Source organism: Muntiacus reevesi, chromosome 4 (genome assembly GCF_963930625.1).
Source record: "Muntiacus reevesi chromosome 4, mMunRee1.1, whole genome shotgun sequence".
In the NCBI taxonomy this organism is placed as follows: Eukaryota; Metazoa; Chordata; class Mammalia; order Artiodactyla; family Cervidae; genus Muntiacus; species Muntiacus reevesi.
Window position 1 is genome coordinate 145622515 of NC_089252.1, and position 25514 is coordinate 145648028.

At 36.1% G+C, this 25514-nt stretch overlaps 1 protein-coding gene and 1 pseudogene across 4 annotated transcripts in view; one reads left to right on the top strand and one right to left on the bottom strand.

Moving 5' to 3' along the window:
- Positions 1 to 262: 262 nt before the first annotated feature.
- Positions 263 to 25514, bottom strand: part of LARP4 (La ribonucleoprotein 4) — a 70844-nt gene continuing 45592 nt past the window's right edge. For 3 of the 4 annotated variants that reach the window (XM_065934426.1, XM_065934425.1, XM_065934428.1), the window contains 8 exons: positions 18377 to 18589; positions 18065 to 18198; positions 12287 to 12496; positions 11598 to 11646; positions 9630 to 9791; positions 6550 to 6674; positions 6267 to 6432; positions 265 to 5145 (listed from right to left, as the gene is read on the bottom strand). In XM_065934426.1, the coding sequence (XP_065790498.1) occupies positions 4807 to 5145; positions 6267 to 6432; positions 6550 to 6674; positions 9630 to 9791; positions 11598 to 11646; positions 12287 to 12496; positions 18065 to 18198; positions 18377 to 18589 (1398 nt within the window). In that variant the 3' untranslated portion in view covers positions 265 to 4806. Of the gene's footprint in view, positions 5146 to 6266; positions 6433 to 6549; positions 6675 to 9629; positions 9792 to 11597; positions 11647 to 12286; positions 12497 to 18064; positions 18199 to 18376; positions 18590 to 25514 lie in introns of all 4 variants that reach the window. The other variant, XM_065934427.1, reaches the window with a different exon arrangement.
- LOC136166077 (large ribosomal subunit protein uL24-like) lies at positions 19818 to 20329 on the top strand (annotated as a pseudogene).

Below are 25514 nucleotides of genomic sequence, written 5' to 3' on the forward strand. Positions count from 1 at the left end.
GGATTAGAATATTTAATTTGAAATTAGCCTATATTTAAAAGACCTTGATTTCTACTATTAAAAAGTTCATTATAGCTAGACAATTCAAGAACTGTGGCATAACAGCAATGTAACACTTAAGGGCTCTATAGCAATACTATATTAAATAAAAGTTGAACTATGACATTAATTTACAGATGTCAGCTATTTGAAAAAGCCACAGGTTATTCAGTTTTTCCATTTTTGCCATCTTTGATTAAAAAAAAATTTTTTTTAATTAAAAAAAGGATTCATACTGTTTGTACTCAAAGCAAAGAAGTGGCTGAAAAAGTAAAGGTAACCAAGGCTTTCTCTTCAAAATAGAAGTTTAAAGGTCCAGAGCTTACATACTCAAGTCAGGCCATTATCTGACCCATGAAGGCAAAACTCTAAAGATATATATTGCCTTATGATTTTTCTTCCCTTCAATAACTGCTTGTGACACTAAAAGAATAAAACCCCAGAATCACAGAGCTGAATCTTCTAGCTTTTTACTCTCTCACTTTGCAGATGAAGTATCACACAATCCACTTCAAGCTCCCCCAGTCCCCCCACACAAAAAAACCAACAGCTGAAATCAGAATAGAACTACAGAGTGGGCAACATAAAAAGTAATCAGAAAGTAAATACAAGCAGTCATTAGATATAAGCCACCTAGAGAAAAGGAAACCAGTCCTGCTTTTTAATAATTTTATTTTTTCTAATTTTGTGTCACTTTAATTTCCGATAGCACCTTGGCAATGTTGAAAACAAAAATACAAATACAAGGATGTACTCATTTTAACATAATATGCATGAGCATGTGTCACATGTCGGGGGGGGGGGGGGAGCGGCGTCAGGGGGCAGTGTGGACAACAAGAACAAACCTTAGCAATGAACAAGAGAAGCCAGATATCTGGTTCTGACCCCTAAGCTCAACATTTACGAGATGTCACTCAAAGGACACCTGAATCAGGCAAAACCCAAAAAAACAAAACCCAATAATGATGCAGACTGTTTCTTATACTAATCAGTATTTTGTGCTGCATAACTGAAAATAAAACCATTTTATACACAGCCTTATTGATATCTCACTTGTACTTTTAGGAACCGTCTACTCAACAATTTGCAGCTTTTAAAAATAAAACTGAAACTATGTAATAATCAGGTGGATTTTAAAAGAAAATACTCTCAACCTGAAAAATTCTCTTTCAACTTCTTAAAATGTTCTCATTTAATGAGGACTGAAATGTCTATGTTTCTTCTTGAAATTTCAGACTAGCTAAATTAGCATACACCAAAAAGCCCTAGGTTAAATTAATGGCCACCAAATTGTAAAGAAATGTAAAAAGTTATGAAAGAACCCCATAAATTGTAGTTAAGAATTTATAAAAATCCCTCAAAAGGAACATACTTTCACATTTTACCTTTCCTGTAAAAACAAAAACAGTACTTTAAAAATATGGTTAATATACATGGCCAACATATATATCAGAGACTTAACCCCAGTACTGTTTAACGGTGTCAAAGTAAAAAACCCGTGGACATTTAAGCCAAAAGATTACATATTAATGTCACAACTAATAAAACTTTAGAAAGTGTTCAGTGACTTTTAAATACTATTCTCTGCTCCAGCAGATGCTAATACTCCATCATAAAGCCTTCTCCAAAGTCATCCTGGTTATTTAAGAAAAAGGAATGTAAAACAATATTCAAGCTACCTTAATTTTTAGGAACCCAAAATAAATAAATGTGCATGTCATTTGATCACATGCAAATTGAACACATACGATGGTAACAATAAAACCATATCACTGAAAGATCATACCTTCTTCTAAAATCCAGTTGAAAAAAATTTAGATGGATCATTCCTTTAAATGCCAGTGTATTAGCAAAAATGAAATTACTCAGACTAAAGACAGGCCTAGATAACATGAAAATCTTAATTATCTGGATAGAAAATGGAGGCAGATTTTGCCATATCTCTATATAGCTTCTCTATGAAGTGCAAGGTGATGAACTTGTATAACTCTTCTCCTCATACCTTAAGAACTATACATAGCAGAAGATCACTGTACCACACACTCAATTATCATTTGTATCTACTTTTACCTCCAACAACCCAAGGAAGTGTTAAGTCATAAGAATGAAGAGAAACTCTAGACATTTAAATTCTGCCTTCTAAAGAACCAAATAAATAGTTAAACTACAATGAACGCCCAACCCTCATCAGTTTACAGAGTAACGCTGGACAAAAAAAACCCATCAGTTTCACACAACTCACAGGCATCATTTAGATACAGACCTTAATCTGATGTAATAAAATAAATGCTAAATACATACTGTGAATATATATATTATATATATATACACACACCCATACACATACACACACACACATTATTCTTCCCTATACATCCCATCAAAATGGAAACTATTAGCTGTAATGAGGCAAAATAAGTTAAAACACTGTATTTAATAAGAAATTTTAAAATGGTCATGTTTTTAAATTTCTACTTTCAATAACATTCTTGGAAAAAGCAAGAACCCACTTGCTTTCTTAAAGAAGAACTCTTTTGTCTTGTGTATCAATTAAAACAGTTTCTAGAAGTTAGGCAGACTAACAGTAAGACACACAAGGATACAAATAATAAAGGCCTATTTCTGTGACACATTGTTAAAAAAAAAAGTTTCATCTAAGTGCAATAATTAAGTTTAAAATCCTTACCAAGTGATTTTTATAAAATGTTTATTCTCTTAAATCCAATGCATTCACAGAGTGTTAACACTTTAAATGCTTATCATTCCACCAGCTGCAGCATTATCTAAGTAAACCAAAATAAGCACTTTTATCATAGATGTAGTCAATGATTAATACTTTTTTTTCTTTAAAGGACCTAAACTTCCCCCAAATTTCAACACAGGTAGTTTTATTGTATGTTTCATTTAGTAGAAAATAGTGTGTAGAAATGAATAGCTTCGAACTGCTTAAATATATTATATCATGTTATCAATCCACCAAATCAAAAGCAATTGCCAAGCTGAATAATAAGTTACAAAGAAGTGATAATTCTGGATTGTACAGAAATGTGCAGTGTTTTCAAAGCTCTGAACAATTACCTACTAATACAAATCTCCAAAGCTTAACTTAGAGTTGGAAGATGAGTTTCACAGTAATGTAATTTTAACCTCCATTTACATTCATTTTAATATATTACTAAGATGTTTATTCTATGTCACAATGGTGCTTTCCAGTGTTCACAATTTACAGTTTCAGTTTGTACAAATGTAATTCACTAACATAAGGGACAGTTATTACTATCACAAACTATCCCTAAAGAGAAAACACAGAACTCTGAAAATGGTATGACTTGAAACAGATTAATGCAACATGGTTTTTTATTTTTTAGCCATTTTCTAAACACCAGCATGTAAACTTGTCTATTTCATATGAGTTAAAACTTTATTCACTGAGAAATTATGTTAATTTTAATTATCTAACTTGTTAACTCAAAAATTTTGCGACTTGCTGGCTTCTGTTTCTGTGAATTCCAAATCTGTCTTTTTTTTTTTTTTTTTTGGAGAAAGAGAAAGAAAGGAGGTGATAAATACATTGTAAACAGAAAAAAAGTTGTCCCCAAATTAAGCCTTTAAAAAGAAATTTCTTTTAATGTCTACACTATTTAACACTTTAAGAGCTGGCTACAATGTTTCATCTTTAACACTAACAAATAAATTATTGTAGGGTCTGTCTGCCCTACCATTATGGGATATAAGTTCTAAATACATGACCAGAAGAGTAAAATCCTTCAATGTTCAAGTCAGAAATTTAGAACAGTTATGATTTGACTAGACTGATCAAGGCAGTTAGAAACATACAATTCTGTAGTTGGTTGGTTATTTTGCTTTTGGGGGTGGGTAGTCAAAGAACTGAGAATAACAAATGAAGTTAACAAAAGAAAACTGTTGCCTATTTTAGGGGGCTGGGGAGAATCACAGGGCAGCTTAAACCTCTGAACTCCATTTGACCCACCCACTCAGATCTACTATAAAATTGCAATTTTTTGAATAACCCCCATTCTTTCCTTGAATTTCAAACTGATTGGTAGTCATATCTCTACGTACAATCAGAGTTGAACAGCTTGTTGAATGAAATATTAGTAAGGTTGAAAAGACAGACTAAATTTCAAACTGGAAAAAAAATCTACTCAAGTATTACATTCAGTTTTCAAATCATGTACTAACGTGACAACAGATTCGGCTTCAATCACACTTGCACACACTCACACCACAACAGGCACCCCAGCCACTGATCTGCTTTGCAACACAAGGCCATATAGGCAGAAATGGCATTCTCCAAGCCAAACTTTAAATAGATTAAAAAAATTAATTTCTAATTTTACAGAAATGCTTCTTCAAAAAATATTTTCTCTCACTCCCTCGTCTCCTACTGAAGGATGTGTAATATGTATTTTTCCCAAGCTAAATCTGAACCCTCAAAATTGATTCCAGGCAGAAGATCTCTGCAAATTAAAATCAAAAACAAAAATAGAAAAATTATATTTTTATATATGTATACATATATATATATATTTATACTGATTGGAATCCTCCAGCATTTTAAAATCACTTTAGAGATGAATTTTGGGATTCTACTGCTCAAAACTCCAAAATCCGTAATGATTTAAGGATGTACTTTCTCTTGCTTCCTTCCTGGCCACCCCCTCCCCTCCAAAACAGTTCAGTATAGCCACGGCTCAAGTTTAATGGGAAGAGAGAGAAGGTTTTGAGTAGTTTTTGTTTTGTTTTTTACTTTGGTGATCTGGGTGGCACATATTGCTCTTTGCCATTACGTCGAGTCACTCCCTGAGGTATAGCCCTATGGCCAAACTGGCGTCTCTGTTCCCTGATTTTTCCAGCTGCTCCCCTGGGAATGGCATTGCCTCGGAAGCCAGAGTAATCCTTACTAGCCCTTGCTTCTGGCTTCTCATGTTGTTTCTCAAAGGACTTCTCGGGAGCTCCATTCTCTTCATTTTTGGTGGGAGATACTGCATTGGAGCGCAGTTCTCTCAGTGGCTGCGCAAGAGCTGGAGCTGGCTCTTTAGGGGGCTTCTGGCACACTTCAGCATAACTGAGCTTTCGAGGTTCCTTTGAAGTAGAGAAACAAAAACATTTATGGTACATATACTCTAAGTGATAAAGTTCAAAACGAGCAGTGTCAACCATAAGAAATCAGTAAGGAAAGGGCAAAAGGCAATCTCATACAAATTGCTATTAAGTGTATTGGTGTATTGGAACAATTAAAAAAAAGTTTGAATATAATTAAAAAGTCCTAGCATTTTACATATGATACCATAATTTCACTTGAGATATTTATTTGAAGGATGTAGAAGTCAGCACTGTTTATAGTGATGCAAAAAACTGGAAACCTAAGTGTCTAACAAGGGAAAACAGATTAAATTAATAATGATGATGAAATACAATGGTTCCATTCTCTCTTCCCTGGCTAAGAATCCTGAGAGAGAGACCACAAAAATCTCAGCAGAGCATCTGGAAACCAATAATGATAAAGTCTTAACTACCTCATCTGAAAAGGAAGAGAACAGGGATGCTGTGAGAATGGGCCAAAGTATGCAAAAAGACTGTAGTCCTGGTCCTAGCATAAAGAATGCATGTAAAAACTGGCAGCTGCTATTCTATTATTGTTATTACTTTTGTTATTAAATGACAAGGTAAAATGTTCTTAACTAGAAAAAAGAAAGAGCTCTACCAAAAATGGACATTTTTATCAATAAATGAAAGACTTAGGGCTAAATTCTGTGGGTTCTTCCCCTCCGCATTTTTGTATTTTTCAAATTTATAAAAATGATTCTGGAAACTTAATAAAGATGGCAGTGGCCCCTCAAGGGTTTCATAGATTTGTTAAGCATTATACAGAAAGAATTTCAAGAGGCTCAAAGCCAAAAAAGACACAGCTGCCAAGAAAAGTAAGCTTCACTTAACCATAATGATTGGAAACAATGACAGTAATTTCTTCACTCCCTCAACAAGGCTAAAATTTCCCTTTTCTTCAGATTGACTTTAAACTCTGTTTTTTGGTTTTTTTTTTTTTCCATTTTATTTAAACTCTTTTTTTGATGCAGGCAGCCAGCCCCAGTTTGGGCTATTTCCAAATGACTCTGCTCTAGCAGGGTTCTATGAAAAATAAAATTTCTCTCATTATTTATCCTACTGTTTTATTCTCACATAAACTAAATTTATCAGGTTACCTGCAGGGCCACAGCTACAGCCGCACTTATGTTATTATTACATGGTGAAGCAGTATTTGTTCTCGATGGCTTTGCAGTACTCGGGGAAGAAACTGGTACTATTGGCTGGCTGGGAACATCCTTCTGAACAGTATCCTCTACTAGATCCTTTTCAGGCTGAGTTGTGCTACCGAAAAAAGAACTTGACATTAGGCTTAAAATATAGCACAAAGAAACAGCTGAGCAAATGACCAGATGCAAAAGTAATCTTAATGTGAAAGATCATCTACATTGAAACTTGTACCTTAATGCAGAAAGCTCAGCTGTACATGGGGGACTGGGGCTCATACTGAGTTGCTGGGCAGAGGTGCAATCTGTCTGTTCATCCTCTGCAGGCACTGGGCAGCTAACTCTGAACTCTTCATTATCCTTAAAGCAGAAACATATTTCAAAATTAAATTTATATAGATACTTCTCCAAAGACGATAAACACGGCCAATAAGAACATGCATGAAAAGCTTGACATAATTATCCAACAGGGAAATGCAAATCAAAACTACAATGAGAAACCACTTCACATTCACTAGGATAGCCATAATCAGTAAGACAGACAGTAACAAATGTTAGTGGTGGTATGTAGATATTGGGATTCTCAAATATTGAGGATGGAAAGGTAAAATATTCAGCCGCTCTGTTACAACAGTCTGGCAACTGCTCAAAAAGTTACATATAGAGTTACCATACGACCCAGCAATTCTATACAGTTAAAAATCCAAGAGAAAACATATGTCTATATAAAAACTTTAATACAAATGTTCACAGTACCATTATTCATAATAGCCAAAAAGTGGACAAGCTAAATATTCAACTGGTGAGTGGATGAACAAAATGTGGTATATGTCTATCCAATGGAATATCACTGCACAATGAAAGGAATGAAGTACTGATACACACTAAAACAAAGAATGGTCCCTGAGGACATTATGCTAAGTGAAATAAGTCAGTCACAAAAAGACAAGTATTGTTTTGATTCCACGTATATGAGGTACCTATAACAGTCAAATTCACAGACACAAAGCAGAATGGTGGTTGCCGGGGCCAAGGGAAGAGCGGAATGTGAGCGACACTATTCATCAGGGTTAAAATGATAAATCTTACGTTACATGTATTTTACTACAAGTGAAAAAAAAGAAAAACAAGAAAGACCCCTAAGAAATTAAAATCGACTGACAAATAAAATTTCAATGAAATTTTAGGGGTATGGGGTTAAAATTTTTAAAAATTCACAATAGGTTTTAAAGGTAACATTCAGAAAAACTTTGCAGAAAATATAGACAAGTAAAAGACAAAAATTAGAAAAGCCAAACAAGAAAATCAGAGATCTGACTTACAAGGTCCAATATCAAACTAACCGTTTATCTCACATTTGTGGGTCAGAAGTACAAGAAGTAGACTTTATTATTAATCTTTAAAAATGTATCTGTGTATCACTGGAATTAGATTTTTTTGAGCAGAGCAATCATGTAGCAGTTTTTGATGAAATGTCTCCAACACACCCCTGAGATGAGATGTGTGCATGCTCAGTCATGTCCAACTCTTTGTGATCTCATGGACTGTAGCCCACCAGGCCCCTCTGTCCATGGGATTCTCCAGGCAAGAATACTGGAGCAGGTTGCCATTTCCTTCTCCAAGGGATCTTCCCAACCCAGGGATCAAACCCAAGTCTCTTGTGTCTCCTGCACTGGCAGGCAGGTTCTTTACCACTAGCACCACCAGGGAACCAACACCTCTATGTATCATACCTCACCAAATTTGAGAAGCCATCAACTGTAAAACATACCGATTAGTTTATATACTACTAAGAAAAAACAATGCCACTAAAATTACAATAGATTTTAATTGTAAGACAGTCTGATTTTCAAAGGTGAAAATGTTAAAAAAAAAAAAAAAAAAATCTATCTTAGAATTGGTGAGTCAAGGTGTTAGTTGCTCAGTTGTGTTTGACTCTTTGCGACCCCATGGACTGTAGCCCACCAAGCTCCTCTGTCCATGGAATTCTCCAGGCAAGAATATTGGAAGTGGGTTGCCATTTCCTTCTCCAGGGATCAAACCCGGGTCTCCTGCATTGCAGGCAGATTCCTTACCATTTAAACAACTACAAATTAACAGAATTACATAATTTAAAAAAAAAAAAAAAGACTGTAAAATACCTTAAAAATTCTGAGGGAAAACAATTTCTAATAAAGAATTCTACGGAGAAAAGCTACCGGGTCAAGCATGAGAATCGAAAAACATTTTTAGAATGCAAGATCTCAAAAAATTTATACTAAAAACCTCTTATAAAGGAATCCTAGGAAGATCTGACTGACCATAAAATGGGAAACTCAAACAAGAGTAAGAAGAAGGGATCCACCAAAGAGAATTCTCAGGATGATGGTGAAGTCCCAGGAACACAGCTGTGCAGAGTATAAGAAAGGAGACATAGCAACAGTATCCTATGAGGCTCAGTTATGAGGGAAAAAAGATGCAATCTGAGATATGACTCATAAATGATGGCATGACCTACTTTAATTGGCAGTGTCTTTTTACTTTCTTAGTGATACCAAAATAACAGGGCATCCTTTAACTGATGGCATCACAGATACGATGAAATACAATATACTGGGAAGATAAAGTGCTTCAGTTTAAGAGAGTTAAACCCTTAGCTTCTAGAGTGTAAAGTTAACAGACAACATCTAAAACTGAATGGTCAAGAAGCAGCAGTATAAACATGCTAAATCAGAAATACAAGGATAAATGTGAGGAGAAAAAGCTAAAGTTGAAAGTGGATTCAAGGGACACTATTTTTCTTTATAAGCCCAGATATACTATGTACATATTCTCTTAAAAATAAAATTGAGTTAGAAACAAAAGGTAGAAAATAAGAAAAATTTGTGGGGCATGAAAATTTAACATATAGAGGTCTACACTCAAAAATATTGTAGGGTGGGTTATCCTAAGCTTTTGACATCAACTCGCCATTTATTTGAAAGACTGAGTTTACCAAAGTAGCTTAGAATTCACTCGCATTATCAGATAATTGGAAACGACACAAGTTGAAACAACATTTTCCATTCAGCTTGCATTAATTAGTTCTACCAAGCTGGGTTGACTGATACAAACACATGCAAATACGAAGACACATTTTATTGACCTTGCATAGCTTTAACACAAATCTTTTCATAATACTCGAATTATTCATGAATTCATGAAAACCTCATGAATTAAAATCTCTGGCAGAAGCACTGAGCGCAAATAAAATTCTAATTCTAATTCTAATAATAACTCTGGAAACAAAGGCAAAAATTGGTCCCATAAGATATAGATCAACACTTTAGTGTTTACCTTTTCTTTGCAGACACCCTTAACAACATCAGACATCCTGCTCTCCAAAACAAGTTCACCTGGGGTTCTTGATGAACTTCCAGGTAAAGGAGGAAAATTTGAGGCTAGCAAGTCAAACTTTGGTGTGGGAACCTTTGCTTCAGCTGTTGAAGGATGGGGTCTCTAAAAGACATAAGTCAAAAAACAGGTTATATGTCTATTTCATTCCTTAACCCTGTACCACAGAAGCTGAAAGCTGTAGAAACAAACAAAACTGCACCCTAATGAACGGAACTGTTCCTCTGTAAATTGTTGGATTCTCATCTCAGTTGAACTCTCATTAGTAATTTATTGGTCCAGTTTATCCTTAGTCAGCTTCTTCTCTTGGTTCCTTTGCAAACTTTGCCACTTTCCTTAAACCTTCAAATCAATCTCCACTATTCTTTGCTTTCCAAATTTGCTATAGCCTCTCCTGTAACAATAACAACAAAACACCCTACACTATCTAGATTTGCCAGCATCTTTTCTCCTTCCATAGTCTCAAGAGAAAACAATATCCTTCCTTAAGAATCTTATCTTTCTTTCATCTACCATTCTCTATATTCTCAGACAAACCTCTCACATATTATACTTTCTCCTCTACTCCCTCACTAAAACTGCATTGACAAATCACCAATACCTTACATAATACAAAATCTGAGGTTTCCTCCACTGACCTCACTAGAGCAAACATTCTTTCCTATGGGAGCTCATTCTTCCTTTAGCTTCTGGTACTTTCTCTTCATTCTCAGGTCTGACAAGCATGTGCTCATCTTTCCCTGTCAACTTCTTTGGAAGGTTTTTGATTTCTGTATGATTACTGCTCTTACTGCCCCAAGAACTATTCTTTGTGTTAAAATGCAATTATTTTTCTTTGAAAGTTGGTCACTTTTCACTGCTTAAACATGTGGTATCTGTATATTTTTAGGTACATTACACAAACACTATACAGTACACTATTATATATGTATATTAATTTACTACTTATGCATGGTAAAGCATTATATTCCACACATATATAAATGTATATAAATGTAAATTCTAGTATTTTCTTGAAACCTCCATGCTTTCCTACACTGTTTTTATTCCTCAACTCCTTTTGACCAGTTAGGAGATGGCAAACATTCACCATGAACAAACCTCAAAAAATAAAAATATGAATAATTTGAAGCTAGCTAAGTGAGAATTCAAAAACCTGCCTAGAACTATAAAAAAAATTTTTTTTAAAGTCTTAAGTGGGAAATATAAAAATCAGCAATAGGTAGAGAATTGCCCCTAAGTAACAATTAATAAATAGTGTAACAATTTCCAATACCACCCAACAGAGCTTTAAAAGTGAACCACGTACTATATTAGATTTGCAAAAAATCACACACTTTGTAAGGCTATGGACAAACAGGAACTTCCCTCACTGAGTGAAAACCACCACAAACCCTACAGGAAAGCATCAGGCAGTAACTCACTGAACCGGGACTCAGAAATCACCTCCAGAGATTCTCCTTCAGATACTATTGCACAGACGGAAGTGATGGTTATACGAGGTTACCACTGCATTGTTTGTAACAGCATTGTTAAGAGTAAAACACTGAAATTCCTTAAATCTCCATTAATAAAGCAATAATTAAACTTTACATGAATATTTCCATGGATTTTATTTTAAACCATGTGAATAGGTTAGGCATTCAAGCAATTTTTTTTTTAAAAAGTGAGCAATACAGGTCAAATCTCTAACTACATGTGTGCTTTGAGGGTGATGAGTGGTGGTGATAGTAGATATTTCAGGGTCAAAAACAGGCCGTAATTATCTTTGCTGAATATTACAACCAATAAAACAAAATCAAGGAAAGACATACCAGAAGTCAATTTCATACTAAATCACATAAGAAAAAAAACAAACAAACCCTGAACACATGTAATTAAAAGTTAAAAAAATTAAAAAAAAAAACTTACTGGGATCCTTTCATCTTCCCGACGTCTTCGACCTCTGAAGAGAGTTCTCCTTTTAACAATGATAAAAGGGGGTGGGGGGTAGGGGGGGGAAGGAGAACTCATTAACTTTCTTCAAATGTGTATGTTCTATCAAAGATAGGTGAATTTCTGTTTTAAGTATCTATACTTCCTAAATCTCCTTTATTATTAAAAGATATATATTCTCCTGAAGGGATCCTGAGCTGATCTACAGAAAACTTCACCTACTACCACCACCATCACCACTAATTAAACTGGTCCTATTTTTATTAGCAGTGCTCCTTCCACATCAGAAACATATTAGGGTTCAGTTTTTTGGTTTAGGAAGGGCAGACAATATATAACCAATTCCCACAGTTCACACGTTGCCAGAAATTAAACCTATGGTGGCATAAGATCTTTCTAATTAATCTTTCCTTAGTGAACTGTAAAGAACTTCAGAATAACTTTTATAAACCTGACTCAGAATTATATTCTTTATAGGGATTATAAATTTCTTAATTATGAAAAACTAGTAACTCATATTATGTGAACAAAAAAATTTTTTAGCATAACTATATACCAATAATTAAATTAAAAAAAATCACTAGATCATGGACTTCCAATATTCATATTATGATAAAAGAATTTTCATATACATTATTTACATATTTATTACCATATTTCCTTACCTGCCCCTGCCATAGTCCCCATTCTGTTCCATCTGCAAAGTGGGAGTCTCTTTTGGAAGGTAGCTTTGTTCCTGATGCCCTGTTACTGCAGGATTATGTCGTTCAGTTGCAAAGTTCCTTGAACCAGATCTGGTCAATGGTCCATCCCCCAACGACACAGAGCCCTCTGTTGAATGTTCTGAACCACCTGACCTAAAATGAGGCTTCACACTGTAAGAAACACAAGGCCATATACACGAAAGAATAAATTAAGACAGAAAAATCCTTCCTCTTAATGGTAGAAATTCTTAATAGGCCAAGTTAAAAACTGCCTTCTGCTGTATTCTGATTTTCCATAAACGAGGTTGGACACAGAAGCATTATACTGTAAAAATGTAAACCCTTTAATGTCTCAGATATATTATGTGGCAATAAAACCCCCAAAGGGAGTAAGAATTGGAGTAAGTAGACATACAATAATCTCTAGCATTAAATTATCATATGAGGAAATTGGGGAAAAGTCTAAAAAGGCTCTTTAGGGGACTGAAAATTAAAAAAAAAACAGCAAGGAATAGTGAAATATATTAAAATTAAAGTTTCTTACTAAGCATCCCTCTCCAAATGCAAACAGTTGTTCAAAGATCCAACAAAACTGTGGGACCAAACAACTAGGAAAATATAATGCAACTAATAGCCTGGCACGACTTCATGAATTAAGGTGAGAAATCTGATGAGAAACAAAAAACCAAACCAAAACCAAACAAAACACAAAAACCGACATAAATCACAGCAAGATCTTCTATGACCCACCTCCCAGAATATTGGAAATAAAAGCAAAAATAAACAAATGGGACCTAATGAAAATTAAAAGCTTTTGCACAACAAAGGAAACTATAAGTAAGGTGAAAAGACAGCCCTCAGATTGGGAGAAAATAATAACAAATGAGGAAACAGACAAAGGATTAATCTCAAAAATATACAAGCAACTCCTGAAGCTCAATTCCAGAAAAATAAACGACCCAATCAAAAAATGGGCCAAAGAACTAAACAGACATTTCTCCAAAGAAGACATACAGATGGCTAACAAACACATGAAAAGATGCTCAACATCACTCATCATCAGAGAAATGCAAATCAAAACCACAATGAGGTACCATTACACGCCAGTCAGGATGGCTGCTATCCAAAAGTCTACAAGCAATAAATGCTGGAGAGGGTGTGGAGAAAAGGGAACCCTCTTACACTGTTGGTGGGAATGCAAACTAGTACAGCCACTATGGAAAACAGTGTGGAGATTTCTTAAAAAACTGGAAATAGAACTGCCATATGACCCAGCAATACCACTTCTAGGCATACACACTGAGGAATCCAGATCTGAAAGAGACACGTGCACCCCAATGTTCATCGCAGCACTGTTTATAATAGCCAGGACATGGAAGCAACCCAGATGCCCATCAACAGATGAATGGATAAGGAAGCTGTGGTACATATACACCATGGAATATTACTCAGCCGTTAAAAAGAATTCATTTGAATCAGTTCTAATGAGATGGATGAAACTGGAGCCCATTATACAGAGTGAAGTAAGCCAGAAAGATAAAGAACACTACAGTATACTAACACATATATACGGAATTTAGATAGATGGTGGCGATAACCCTATATGCAAAACAGAAAAAGAGACACAGAAGTACAGAACAGACTTTTGAACTCTGGGGGAGAACGTGAGGGTGGGATGTTTTGAAAGAACAGCATGTATACTATCTATGGTGAAACGGACCACCAGCCCAGGTTGGATGCATGAGTCAGGTGCTCTTGCCTGGTGCACTGGGGGGACCCTGAGGAGTCGGGTGGGGAGGGAGGTGGGAGGGGGGATCGGGATGGGGAATACGTGTAACTATATGGCTGATTCATGTCAATGTATGACAAAACCCACTGAAATGTTGTAAAGTGATTGGCCTCCAACTAATAAAATAATATTTAAAAAAAAAAAAAAAAAAAAAAAAACACAAAAACCACCTACTTCAACAAAAGTAGCTTTTACCTTGGATGACAGGTATAAGTACCCAACTCTCTAACAACTATAAGCAGATGAAACTAGGGTACAATAAATTAAAGAGGATGCAGTTTAATAGTGAAAACTTTTAGGATTTCCTGGGTGGTCCAGTGGTTAAGAATTTGCCTCCCAGGAGATTCAAGGGTGGGGTGTGTATGTGTGAGATTCATGTTGATATATGGCAGAAACCACCACAATATTGTAATTATCCTCCAAATGAAAATAAAATTAGAAAAAAAAATCCACCTTCCAATGCAGGGGACAGGGGTTCGATCCCTGGTTGGGGAACTAAGATGCTATAAGCTATGGGGCAACTAAGCCTGCAAGCCATTGCAACTATTTAGCCCATGTGCTCCAGAGCCTGCAGGCCACATGTGCCACAACGAGAGAAGGCTTGGGGCCACAAGAAAGACCCAGTACAGTCAAAATTAAAATTAATAAATAAACTTTATTTTTTAAAAAGTGAGAATATTTCAAGTAAGCCCACGTAACTGAGGATCTTGGCTCTACAGATTAAAAAAGGAAGTACTAGATTTCCATTTAGCCCCTTCCCTGCAGTTTATACACTCCATTCTTTTAGTCTATTTTTGTAGTTATTCAACTATTCTACTAACTCTTTAGAGAATATAACAAATGAAGGTACTACTACTAAAACAAACATAAATATCAGGCTATAAATTTTAGCTAAGTCTCATATATGATACTTTTCTAGAAAATTACTTACATGATACAAAATAGATTCTGAATAGCAATGAAATTCAGTGTCAACTAACACAAACTAATTTTCAAAACATTTATATTATCCATCAGATCTGAAAATGACCTCAGGAGGTACAAATGTTGTTTATGTATCTGTTAAACTATCACCAAAATCTTCTCACTGCATCAATACACCCAATAACACAAGTTACTAGGTTTAAACAGCCCTCAGATCTCATAATCTTTCCCTTCACAGAGAAGGACTTACAATCGAAGTCCAGGCAAAAGAAAAAAGGATGATGAAAGAAATGTGACAAAAGACAAGAAGGAAAGTGACAGAAAGATAAAGTATTAAAGGAAGAAAATTGTTCAGACTTCTGAAAGTTAGTCCTATGATCATCACTGGGCTGTTACAAGGTTAGTATTATAAACTGTTCCTTGACCAATGACTTAAATATACAAAAATAAAAGCTTGGCAGTGGTCACTTCTTAGAAGTAAGATGGAAATCAAGATTTGGGTTCGTAGTCAAAAGGCTCTAGTTCATCTGCAACATCTACATTTTTATAAGGAAGTATCTATTATTTCTGTGACTAAAAATTAGTAACTATCTACACTGGTCAAATATATGGATAAAACTATACACAAATAGATTTGAGTAACAAGGAAAATCACACTAAATCTGTATCTCCAAAACCACAGATACATCTCCTTGTAAGCAAGAATGGCCTGACTGTCATTTTTGGCTTTCTTATTGCAATTTTATCTCTTTTGCCAAGAAAACAAAGCAGATAAAAACATCAAGTGACAATAAAGGAATACCATAAACCCATATAACGTATTTTTAAGGTAAACATCTGCAAACACTAATACTTTTTGTTGTTACTGAAAACTGTTTTTAGTCTATCATATAACCAAGATGTCTATTTCACTTTACTGCTTAAAGCAAAATTCACCCCTTCAAAGAAAAGTGAAATCAACAGATACGTATTTCTGCAAAGTTACTATTTCTAATCATAAGAAATCTACATCTCCTCACAAGGGAAGTATAAACTGTCATTAATGGAATTATTTTCAAGGAAAAAAAAACTTTACTAGCTATAGTAGAAGAAAAATAAATATACTAATCTCAGGTTTGCTAATTAAAAGCCATGTAACCCTAGTAAGCCGGACACGACTGAGCGACTGAGCGACTGAACTGGACTGAACTGAACCCTAATAAGATAACCATCCCCCTCAACTTTCAGTTCCTTCATCTGTAAAATGAATTAATAAAACTACACTATAACAAAGATCTTTCCAGACTTAAACATCACTGTCTCTATATGCATTTTTTTTTTAACAGAAAGGAGGTTAGAGGACAGTGTGTGTTTTAAGGGTCATTGTACTTCTACACATATGTCCTAGCAATTACTTGAATTTTGTTCTTATTACTGTATCAAACTAACAGTCATTTATAAGAGCACAAGTAATCTTTAAAAAGAATCCTTCATTCTTACAATATGAAGAGTTCTCATTTGAAACTTCATAGAATAATTATGAATGCGTATATATAGTAAAATTTTCCAAACACTTAAAAGTGACCTTCAGGGAATTCTCTGGTGGTCCAGTGGTTAGGACTTGGCTTTAACAGTGCTATGGGTCCAAGGTCAATACCTGATTAGGGAACTAAGATTCTACAAGCTTCCTGGTGCAAACAACAACAAAGATGTTCAAATGTTTAAACCAAATGTGTCAGTTAAAAGTGAATACAAAATCTGTGACTATTAGAGAGTGGTACATATGAATGCTTCTAGAGTCTTTTTTTAATACTGGAAGGCTTGTTTCTTCAGTGAAGCATGTTTCAGAAAAACCTTATAAAAAAGAATTAAGTTCCTAAAAGCTATTTTGGAAAACCATACCCCACATGTGGTCTCCTTGACAAAAAGAACCAAGTAAGAGAATTCTCATTCTGGCAAGAAAAAAAAAAATTACTGAACAGAAGTAATTAGAAACAAAAAACAACATAGGAGGCTCACAAAAATAAGGCAGAGAAATAATAGATGTGAACTACTAAATAAATCTAAACAACTAAATAAATCTGAGCCCCTTCTCCTTTGGTTACTTACACTCTGGCAAAAGTCATATTATATACCAAATTACTGAGATTATCAGTTGATAATCTCAACTGAGACTCTGGAGTTCTTAATAATTTATTCAGAATACTATGGTTAAAGTGTAGGCTTTGGAATCAAACTGCCTGGACTCAAATCTTGGCTCTGCAAGCTACTGGCTACATGCTTCTAGACATGATATATAACATTTTTATTTCTCAAATTTCTTCTTTTGAATAGAAACAATACTGTATCTACAGGGTTATGAAAATTAACAGTGATATAACAAGTCAAGGCCTTAAAACAGAACTTTAGACATGACTCAGCAAAGAACGGGCTTCCATGGTGGCTCAGACAGTAAAGAATCCACCCACAATGTAGAAGACCTGGGTTCGATCCCTGGGTCAGGAAGATCCCCTGGAGGAGGGCACGGCAACCCACTCCAGTATTCTTGCCTGGAGAATCCCCACGGACAGAGGAGCCTGACGGGCTACAGTCAGGGGTCAGACATGACTGAGCCACTCAGCACAGCAGTTCGTGGAAATCAAGTCAATCCTTAAAAACGATAAATAACTCACTCTCCCAGTATTTATTACTCAAATCAGTTAACATTTCTACCATCAAAAAACTCATTCTCCAAAATGCTAACATATCAAATGGTACCTAGAAACCAGATTTTATATTGTTACCACAAAATTTTTTGTTCTCTTTATTATTAAAAAAAGAAAAAGGTCAATATATACTGGTGTATAATCTCAGCCCCAAATCCTTTTTATATGCATTATCAACTCTGAGGTAAAAGTGTGTTTATTAACTGTTAACACACTTTTTTCCGGGGGGGAGTTGGGACCCTTTTTATTGTGTTAGAAAATAAGCATTGCTATTAACATAGTGACTGTAAGAACTACCAGGAATTATGTACAATAAATTCCAGCTATTATATTTTACCTTACCGATTTTTTTGGAATGGTCGACCCATATTTACAGTGGCAGCGGCGGCGGCAGCGGCAGCGGCGGCGGCAGCATTTGTTTTATAAGATCCTGGTGAACTAAAGCCATTCACAAAACTACCATTGGGAAAGGGAGCCTAAAAAAAAATTTTAATGTTTAAATTGATTTGGGGTATTAAATATACTTATCACCATTGAAAGCCTAGAAAGTAACAACCATCAACACAAAACAAAATAAAATAATAACTCTAACTCTGATTTCTTAACATTTCAGCTTCAGTGAAAAACTATATATTCTTTAAGGATCTCACTTACCAGCGGTGTTTCAAAGTAAGGTGCGGGATTTGGAGACCAAGACTGAGGCACGATACTATAGACAGAGTACTGTTGGTGAGGATTATATACAGGCTGCATAAAGACCGGTGAGGCATACTGTGCTTGAGTTTGAATGGGCTGACTATACATACTAGAATCCATTAATCGATAACCATTCTTAGCAAAAAATGTATTGATGGCTTTTATCCTTGCCTAAAAGCAAGAAGAACACAAAGAATATATAATCACAAAGGATTAAGGGTATACTGTCACAAATGTATTTAATTTACATTTTAAAAACTTTTACACAGAAAATACAATACAATAAACAAAGTAAAATCATAAAAGTCAAAATATTAAAACTAACTGCAACTCATCAAAACAAGGGGAAAAAAGGCAAGTGGCTCTTATGTGAAAAGATGCTAGATCCTGCTCACAGAGAAACACAATTAGAATGGAATTAATATTTCTCACTTATAAAATTGGCAAAAGCCTAAAAATCTGACAACATACTCTACTGAGAAAGCTGTGGCAAAACACATACTCTGATAAACTGATGATGGGCATTCAAGACAGTACAACCCTTAAAAAGGGAAATAAATAAAAGTAACCTGGTGACTCCAGAGCCTTTTGACAGAAAGTGTAGAGAAGCCTAGAATATCTTGTCCTATTAGAAAGCAAGGAACATTGAAAAATACCCTAACAAAAGGACTCAAAGAGGTCACACTTCATCAGTAAGGACAATAAACACAACAAATATGTTTAAATATTCAAAAACAAAAAATATCTGAATGGTAGTTTTTGAAGGTCGTTTTGAAGGGGCTTCCCTGATGGTGCAGACAGTAAAGAATCTGCCTGCAATGCAGGAGACTCAGGTTCAATTCCTGGGTTGGGAAGATTCCCTGGAGAAGGAAATGGCAACCCACTCTAGTATTCTCGCCTGGGAAATCCCATGGACAGAGGAGCCTGGCGGGCTACAGTTCATGGGGTTGCAAAAGAGTCTGACAGGACTTAGTGACTAAATAACAACAAGGGAACCAACACATTATTTTGAAAACTGGTAATAAAAGTTAGAACCAGGCATTTATAATACATCACATATATAACCTATAGCTAAGGGTAATAAAGTATTTTGACTAACAAATGGAAAAAATATAGAACAGAGATAGCAACAGATAGCAACCCTTAATGAATTAATGTATCTAGTCAATGATCAGCAACAGCTAGTATACCAGAGACACACAATGACATATACTATGTTTTTTTGTTCTCTCTGCTGCTCCAAAATCAAGTCCAATTCTGATTAAGCCTCTAGATCTAGCTACCAATTTGCATGAAACAGAGAGGACAAAGACGGTGTTAAAACTATGCTTAAGAATATAACTGACAGCCTGCAGATCTCTTCCCTCCTGTGACCATAGCTGAAGCGTCAGCGGCCAAAATGAAGTTCAATCCCTTTGTGACTTCTGACGGAAGCGAGAATCGAAAAAGGCATGTCAATGCGCCTTCCCACATTATATCTTCTCCTCTTTCTAAAGAGTTAAGACAGAAGTACAACATTTGATCCATGCCCATCCGAAAGGATGATGAAGTTCAGGGTGTACGAGGGCACTACAAGGGGCAGCAAACTGGCAAAGTAGCCCAGGTTTACAGGAAGAAATATGGCATCTACACTGAACGAGTGCAGCGGGAAAAGGCTGATGGCACAAATGTCCATGTGGGCATTCACCCCAGCACGGTGGTTACCACCAGACTAAAACTGGACAAAGACCGCAAAAAGATCCTCGAACATAAAGCCAAATCTCGCCAAGGAGGAAAGGAAAAGGGCAAATATAAGGAAGAAACAATTGAGAAGATGCAGGAATAAAGTAATCTTGTCTACAGCTTTCATTAAAAACTGTTAAAATGAAAAAAGAAAAAAAAAAGAATACAACTAGCCAACTAAAAAGTGGCCTGAGAACTTGAATACACATTTCTCTAAAGTTACACAAATGGACAATAAGCATATGAAAAGACACTCAACATCACTAATTCCTGAAGGAACATAAACTGAAACTACAAAGCAATACCACATCACATCCACTAAGATGGCTACTAATAAGAAACAGAAAACGGTGAAGTGTTGGAGGGGATATGGAGAAACTGGAACCTTGTGCACTGCTGGTAGGAGTAAATGGTACAGCTACTGTGGAAAACAGTATAGAAGGCCCTCAAAAAGTTGAAGGTAGAATTACCATATGATCCAGCAATTCCACTGTTGCGTATATTTACAAAAGAACTCAACGCAGAATCTTGAAGAGGTATTTGTACACCCATGATTCATAACAGCATTATTCACACGAGCTTAAACATGGAAGCAAATCCAAGTGTCTTATGAACAGATGAATGGATAAGCAAATTGTGTTATATAAATACAATGGAATATGTATCAACCTTAGAAAGGAGGAAAACTTTCAATATGCTACATGGATGAACCCTGAAGACACAATATTAAGTGAAATAAGCCAATCACAAGGAGACAAATACTATATGATTTATTTATATGAGGTAAGTAATCAAATATAGGCTGAGGTAGTTGTCAGGGGCTGGAGGAGGGGAAAACGGGGAGTTATTAACAGGCACAAAGCTTCAGTTTTACAAGAGGAAAAGAGTTATGAGAATGGATGGTGGTGATAGCTGTTCAACAAAGACAATATGTTTACTATTACTGAACTATTATGAAATTAAAATAGTTAAGATGGTAAATTTTGTATGTATTTTAACACTATATGTATATACACACACAGCTAACTTCCCTGGTTGTACAGTGGTAAAGACTCTGCCTGCCACAGCAGAGCACACAGGTTGGATCCCTTGTCTGGGCAGATTCTACATGCCATGGAGCAACTGAAGGCCTGTGTGCCACAACTACTGAGCCTGCATGCTGTCAACTGCTGAGCCTGTGGGCCTAAGCCTGTGCTCCACAACAAGAGAAGCCACAGCAATCAGAAGCTCATGCACCACAATGAAGAGCAGCCCCCGCTCACTGCAGCTAGAAAAAGCCCACTTGTAGCAACAAAGACCCAATGCAACCAAAAATAATAGATTAATTCTAAAAACAGAAAGTTTGTGTGTGTGTATATATACACACATATATATATACACACACACACAAATAATAAATTTTGATTTATATTATTATGAACTCTGCCTGCAGTTTGTGGGACATTAGTTCCCCAGCCAGGGACTGAAGCCGTGCCCCCTGCGATGGAAGCATGAAGTTCCAACCACTAAACCATCAAGGCATTCCCTACCTAGAGGCTTGTTGCTTCTTTGGTCATGCTGTGTGGCATGTGGGATCTTAGTTCCCCAACCAGGGATCAAACCTGTGCCCTCCAGTGGAAGCATAAAGTCTTAACCACTGGACCACCAGGAAGTCCCATCACCAAATTTAAAGATAGAAAACAGATTTAAAAGGACAGTCCACTAAAAAATGATGTAAGCAAGGAACAAAGATGTCTAAGAACAAGTAACTAGATAATCGAGTTGAAGTACAGGCATACTGTACTTCCATTGCACGTTGCTTTACGGTGCTTCCTAAACATTACAGTTCTGTGTGTTTTTGTTTTGTACTATTTTTGCAAAATAAGGGTTTGTGTTAGGCCTGCATTGAGCAAGTCAATTGGTACAATTTTTCCATCAGCATTTGCTCACATTAGCTTCAAGTGTATAAAATAAAGGTCCAATTTTTTTTAAAAAAATTATTTTTGGTTGCACTGGGTCTTCATTGCTGCAAGTGGGCTTTCTCTAATTATGGGGAGTGTCTCTGCATGACATTTTGGTAACTCTTGCAATATTTCTCATTTTGTCATTATTGTTAAACTTGTTATGGTGATCTGTGATCTCTGATGTTACTATTCTAATTGTTTTGGGATACCACAAACCATGCTAATATAAGGCGACAAATTAATCAATAAATGTCTGTGTTCTGGCTACTCTACCAATGGATAGTTTTCCTGTTCTCAATCTCTCCCTGGATCACCCTATTCCCTGAGATACAACTATATTGAAACCAGGTCAGTTAATAATCCTAAAATAGCCTCTAAATATTCAAGTGAAAGGAAGAGTCACAGTTCTCTTACTTTAAATAAAAAACTAGAAATGGTTTTTAAATTATTTATTTGATTGTTCCTGGTCTTACTTGTGGTATGCAAACCCTTAGTTGTGGCATGTGGAATCTAGTTTCCTGATCAGGGATAGAACCTGGGCCCCTGCACTGGGAGCATGAAGTCTTAGCCACTGGACCTCCAGGGAAGTCCCCAGAAACAAGTTTAGTGAGAAAGGCACCATGAAAGACAAAAAAGGCCAAAAGCTAGGCTTCTTGTGACAAACAATTAAGTCAAGTTGTACATGCAAAGAAAGTTCTTGAAAGAAATGAGAACTACTCCAGTGAACACACAAATGATAAGAAAGCCAAATAGCTGTATGTGGAAAAGTTTCAGGGATCTGGATAGAGGATCAAACCAGTCACAACATTCCCTCAAGCAAAAGCCAAATCCAGAGCAAGACCCTAATTCTCTTCAGTTCTGTGAAAGCTAAGAGAGATGTGGAAGCTACAAAAGAAAAGCTTGAAGATAGCAGAGACTGGTTCATGAGGTTAATGAAAGAAGCCATCTCTGTAACATGGAAGTGCAAGGTGAAGGATCAAGGGCTGATGTAGAAGCCGCACCAAGTTATCCAGAATATCTACCTAAAATAAGTAATAAAAACTTTCCAATACCTTAGGACTTTCATAGCTGGAGAAGATAAGTCAATGCCTGGCTTCAAGATTTCAAAGCTTAGAAGGACAGGCTGACTCTCTTGGTAGGGGATAGTGTAGTCAGTGACTAAACTTGAAGCCAATGCACATTAACCATTCCAAAAATCCTTTGACCCTTCAGAATTATGCTAAACCCACTATGGCAAAGAAGAACTAAGGAGCCTCTTGATGAAAGTGAAAAAGTTGGCTTAAAACTCAACATTCAGAAAACGAAGATCATGGCATCTGGTCCCATCACTTCATGGGAAATAGACGGGCAAACAATGGAAACAGTGACAGACTTTATTTTGGGGGGCTCCAAAATCACTGCAGATGGTGACTGCAGCCATGAAATTAAAAGACACTTGCTGCTCCTTGGAAGAAAAGCTATGACCAACCTAGACAGCATATTTAAAAACAGAGACACATTTAAAAGCAGAGTTTGGGATTAACGTATACACATTTACACATATATATACATTAACATATACACCTTTGCCAACAAAGGTCCGTCTAATCAAAGCTATGGTTTTTTCAGTAGTCATGTATGGTTGTGAGAATTGGGACTATAAAGAAAGCTGAGTACTGAAGAATTGATGCTTTTGAAGTGTGGTGTTGGAGAAGACTCTTGAGAGTTTCTTGGACAGCAAGGAGATCCAACCAGTCCATCCTAAAGGAAATCAGTCCTGAATACTCATTGGAAGGACTGATGCTGAAGCTAAAACTCCAATACTTTGGTCACCTGATGCAAAGAACTGATTCATTTGAAAAGACCCTGATGCTGGGGAAGATTGAAGGCAGGAGGAGAAGGGGACAACAGAGGATGAGATGGTTGGATGGCATGACCAACGCAATGGACATGAGTTTGAGGAGGCCCCAGGAGTTGGTGACGGACAGGGAAGCCCGGTGTGCTGCAGTCCATCAGGTCACAAAGAGTTGGACACGACTGAGTGACTGAACCAAACTATGCCTATGTTCTATTAATGAAACAACAAAGCTTAGAAGACAGCATAACTGTTAACAACATGGTTTACTAAATATTTTAGGCTTACTGCTGAGATCTACTGCTCAGTAAAAAAAAAGATTCCTTCCAAAACATTACTACTCACTGACAATGTACCTGGTCACCCAAGAGCTCTAAGGAAGATATATGATGGGGTTTATGTTGTTTTCATGCCTGCTAACACAACATTCATTCTGTAGCACATGGATCAAGGAGAAACTTTGGCTTTCAAGATTTAATTATATAAGTTTTACTATACATTTTCTAAGGCTGTAGAGTAGTTGCCAGAGATAATGATTTCTTTAATGGAGACGGGCAAAATCAATTAAAAATCTTCTGGAAAGGATTCACCATTACAGATGCCATTAAGATTATTCATTGAAAGAAGGCAAAATAACAACATGAATAGGAGTTTAAAAGAAGCTAATTCCAACTTTCATGGATAACTGAGCAGTTCAAGACTCAAGTTTACTGGAGGAAGTTAACTGTGAATGTGGTAGAAATAGCAAGAGAACTAGAATTAGAAATAGAGCTGAAGATGGAACTGGATTGCTCTGATCTTATGAAAAAAATTGAACAAATAAGGAGTTGCTTCTTATGGATGAAGAAAGAAAGTGGTTTCTTGAGATGGAATCTACTTCTGATGATGATGGTGGAAAACTGCTGAAACGATAAGAAAGGATTTAAATATTATATAAACTTAGTTGTTAAAGTGGTGGCAAAGCTTGAGAAGACTGACTCCAATTTTAAAAGTTCTAGAGACTTCCCTGTTGGTCCAGTGGTTAAGAATCCACCTGCCAGCTGCCGGAGACACAGGCTGTCTTCAGTCTGGGAAGATTCCACGTGCTGCAGGGCAACTAAGCCCCTGTGCCACCACCACTGAGCCTGTGCTCTACAGCCTGCGGGCCACAACTGCTGAAGCCCCCACACCCCAGACTCCGTGTTCTGAACCAGAGAAGCCACTGCAATGAGAAGACCAAGTACTGCACAAGAGAGTAGCCCCCGTTCAGGACAGGGAAAGCCTGCGTGCAGCAACTAAGACCCAGTGCAGCCAAAAATAAAAATAAATAAATTTTAAAAAAAATAAATAGAAAGAAAAGGCCAAATTATAAAAACCCTTGTTGGAAAACATAGGGTTAACATTTCATGATCTTGGATTTGGCAATGATTTTTGACGTGTGACACCAAAAGTACATACAACAAAAAAATTAATTGAACTTCACAGAAATTACAAACTTTTGTGTCTCAAAGGACACTTGAAGAGAGTCAAAAGGTAAACTACAAAATGGGAAAAAATACTTGCAGATCATATATCTGACCAGAGGTTAATATTCAGAATATATAAAGATCTGGTACAA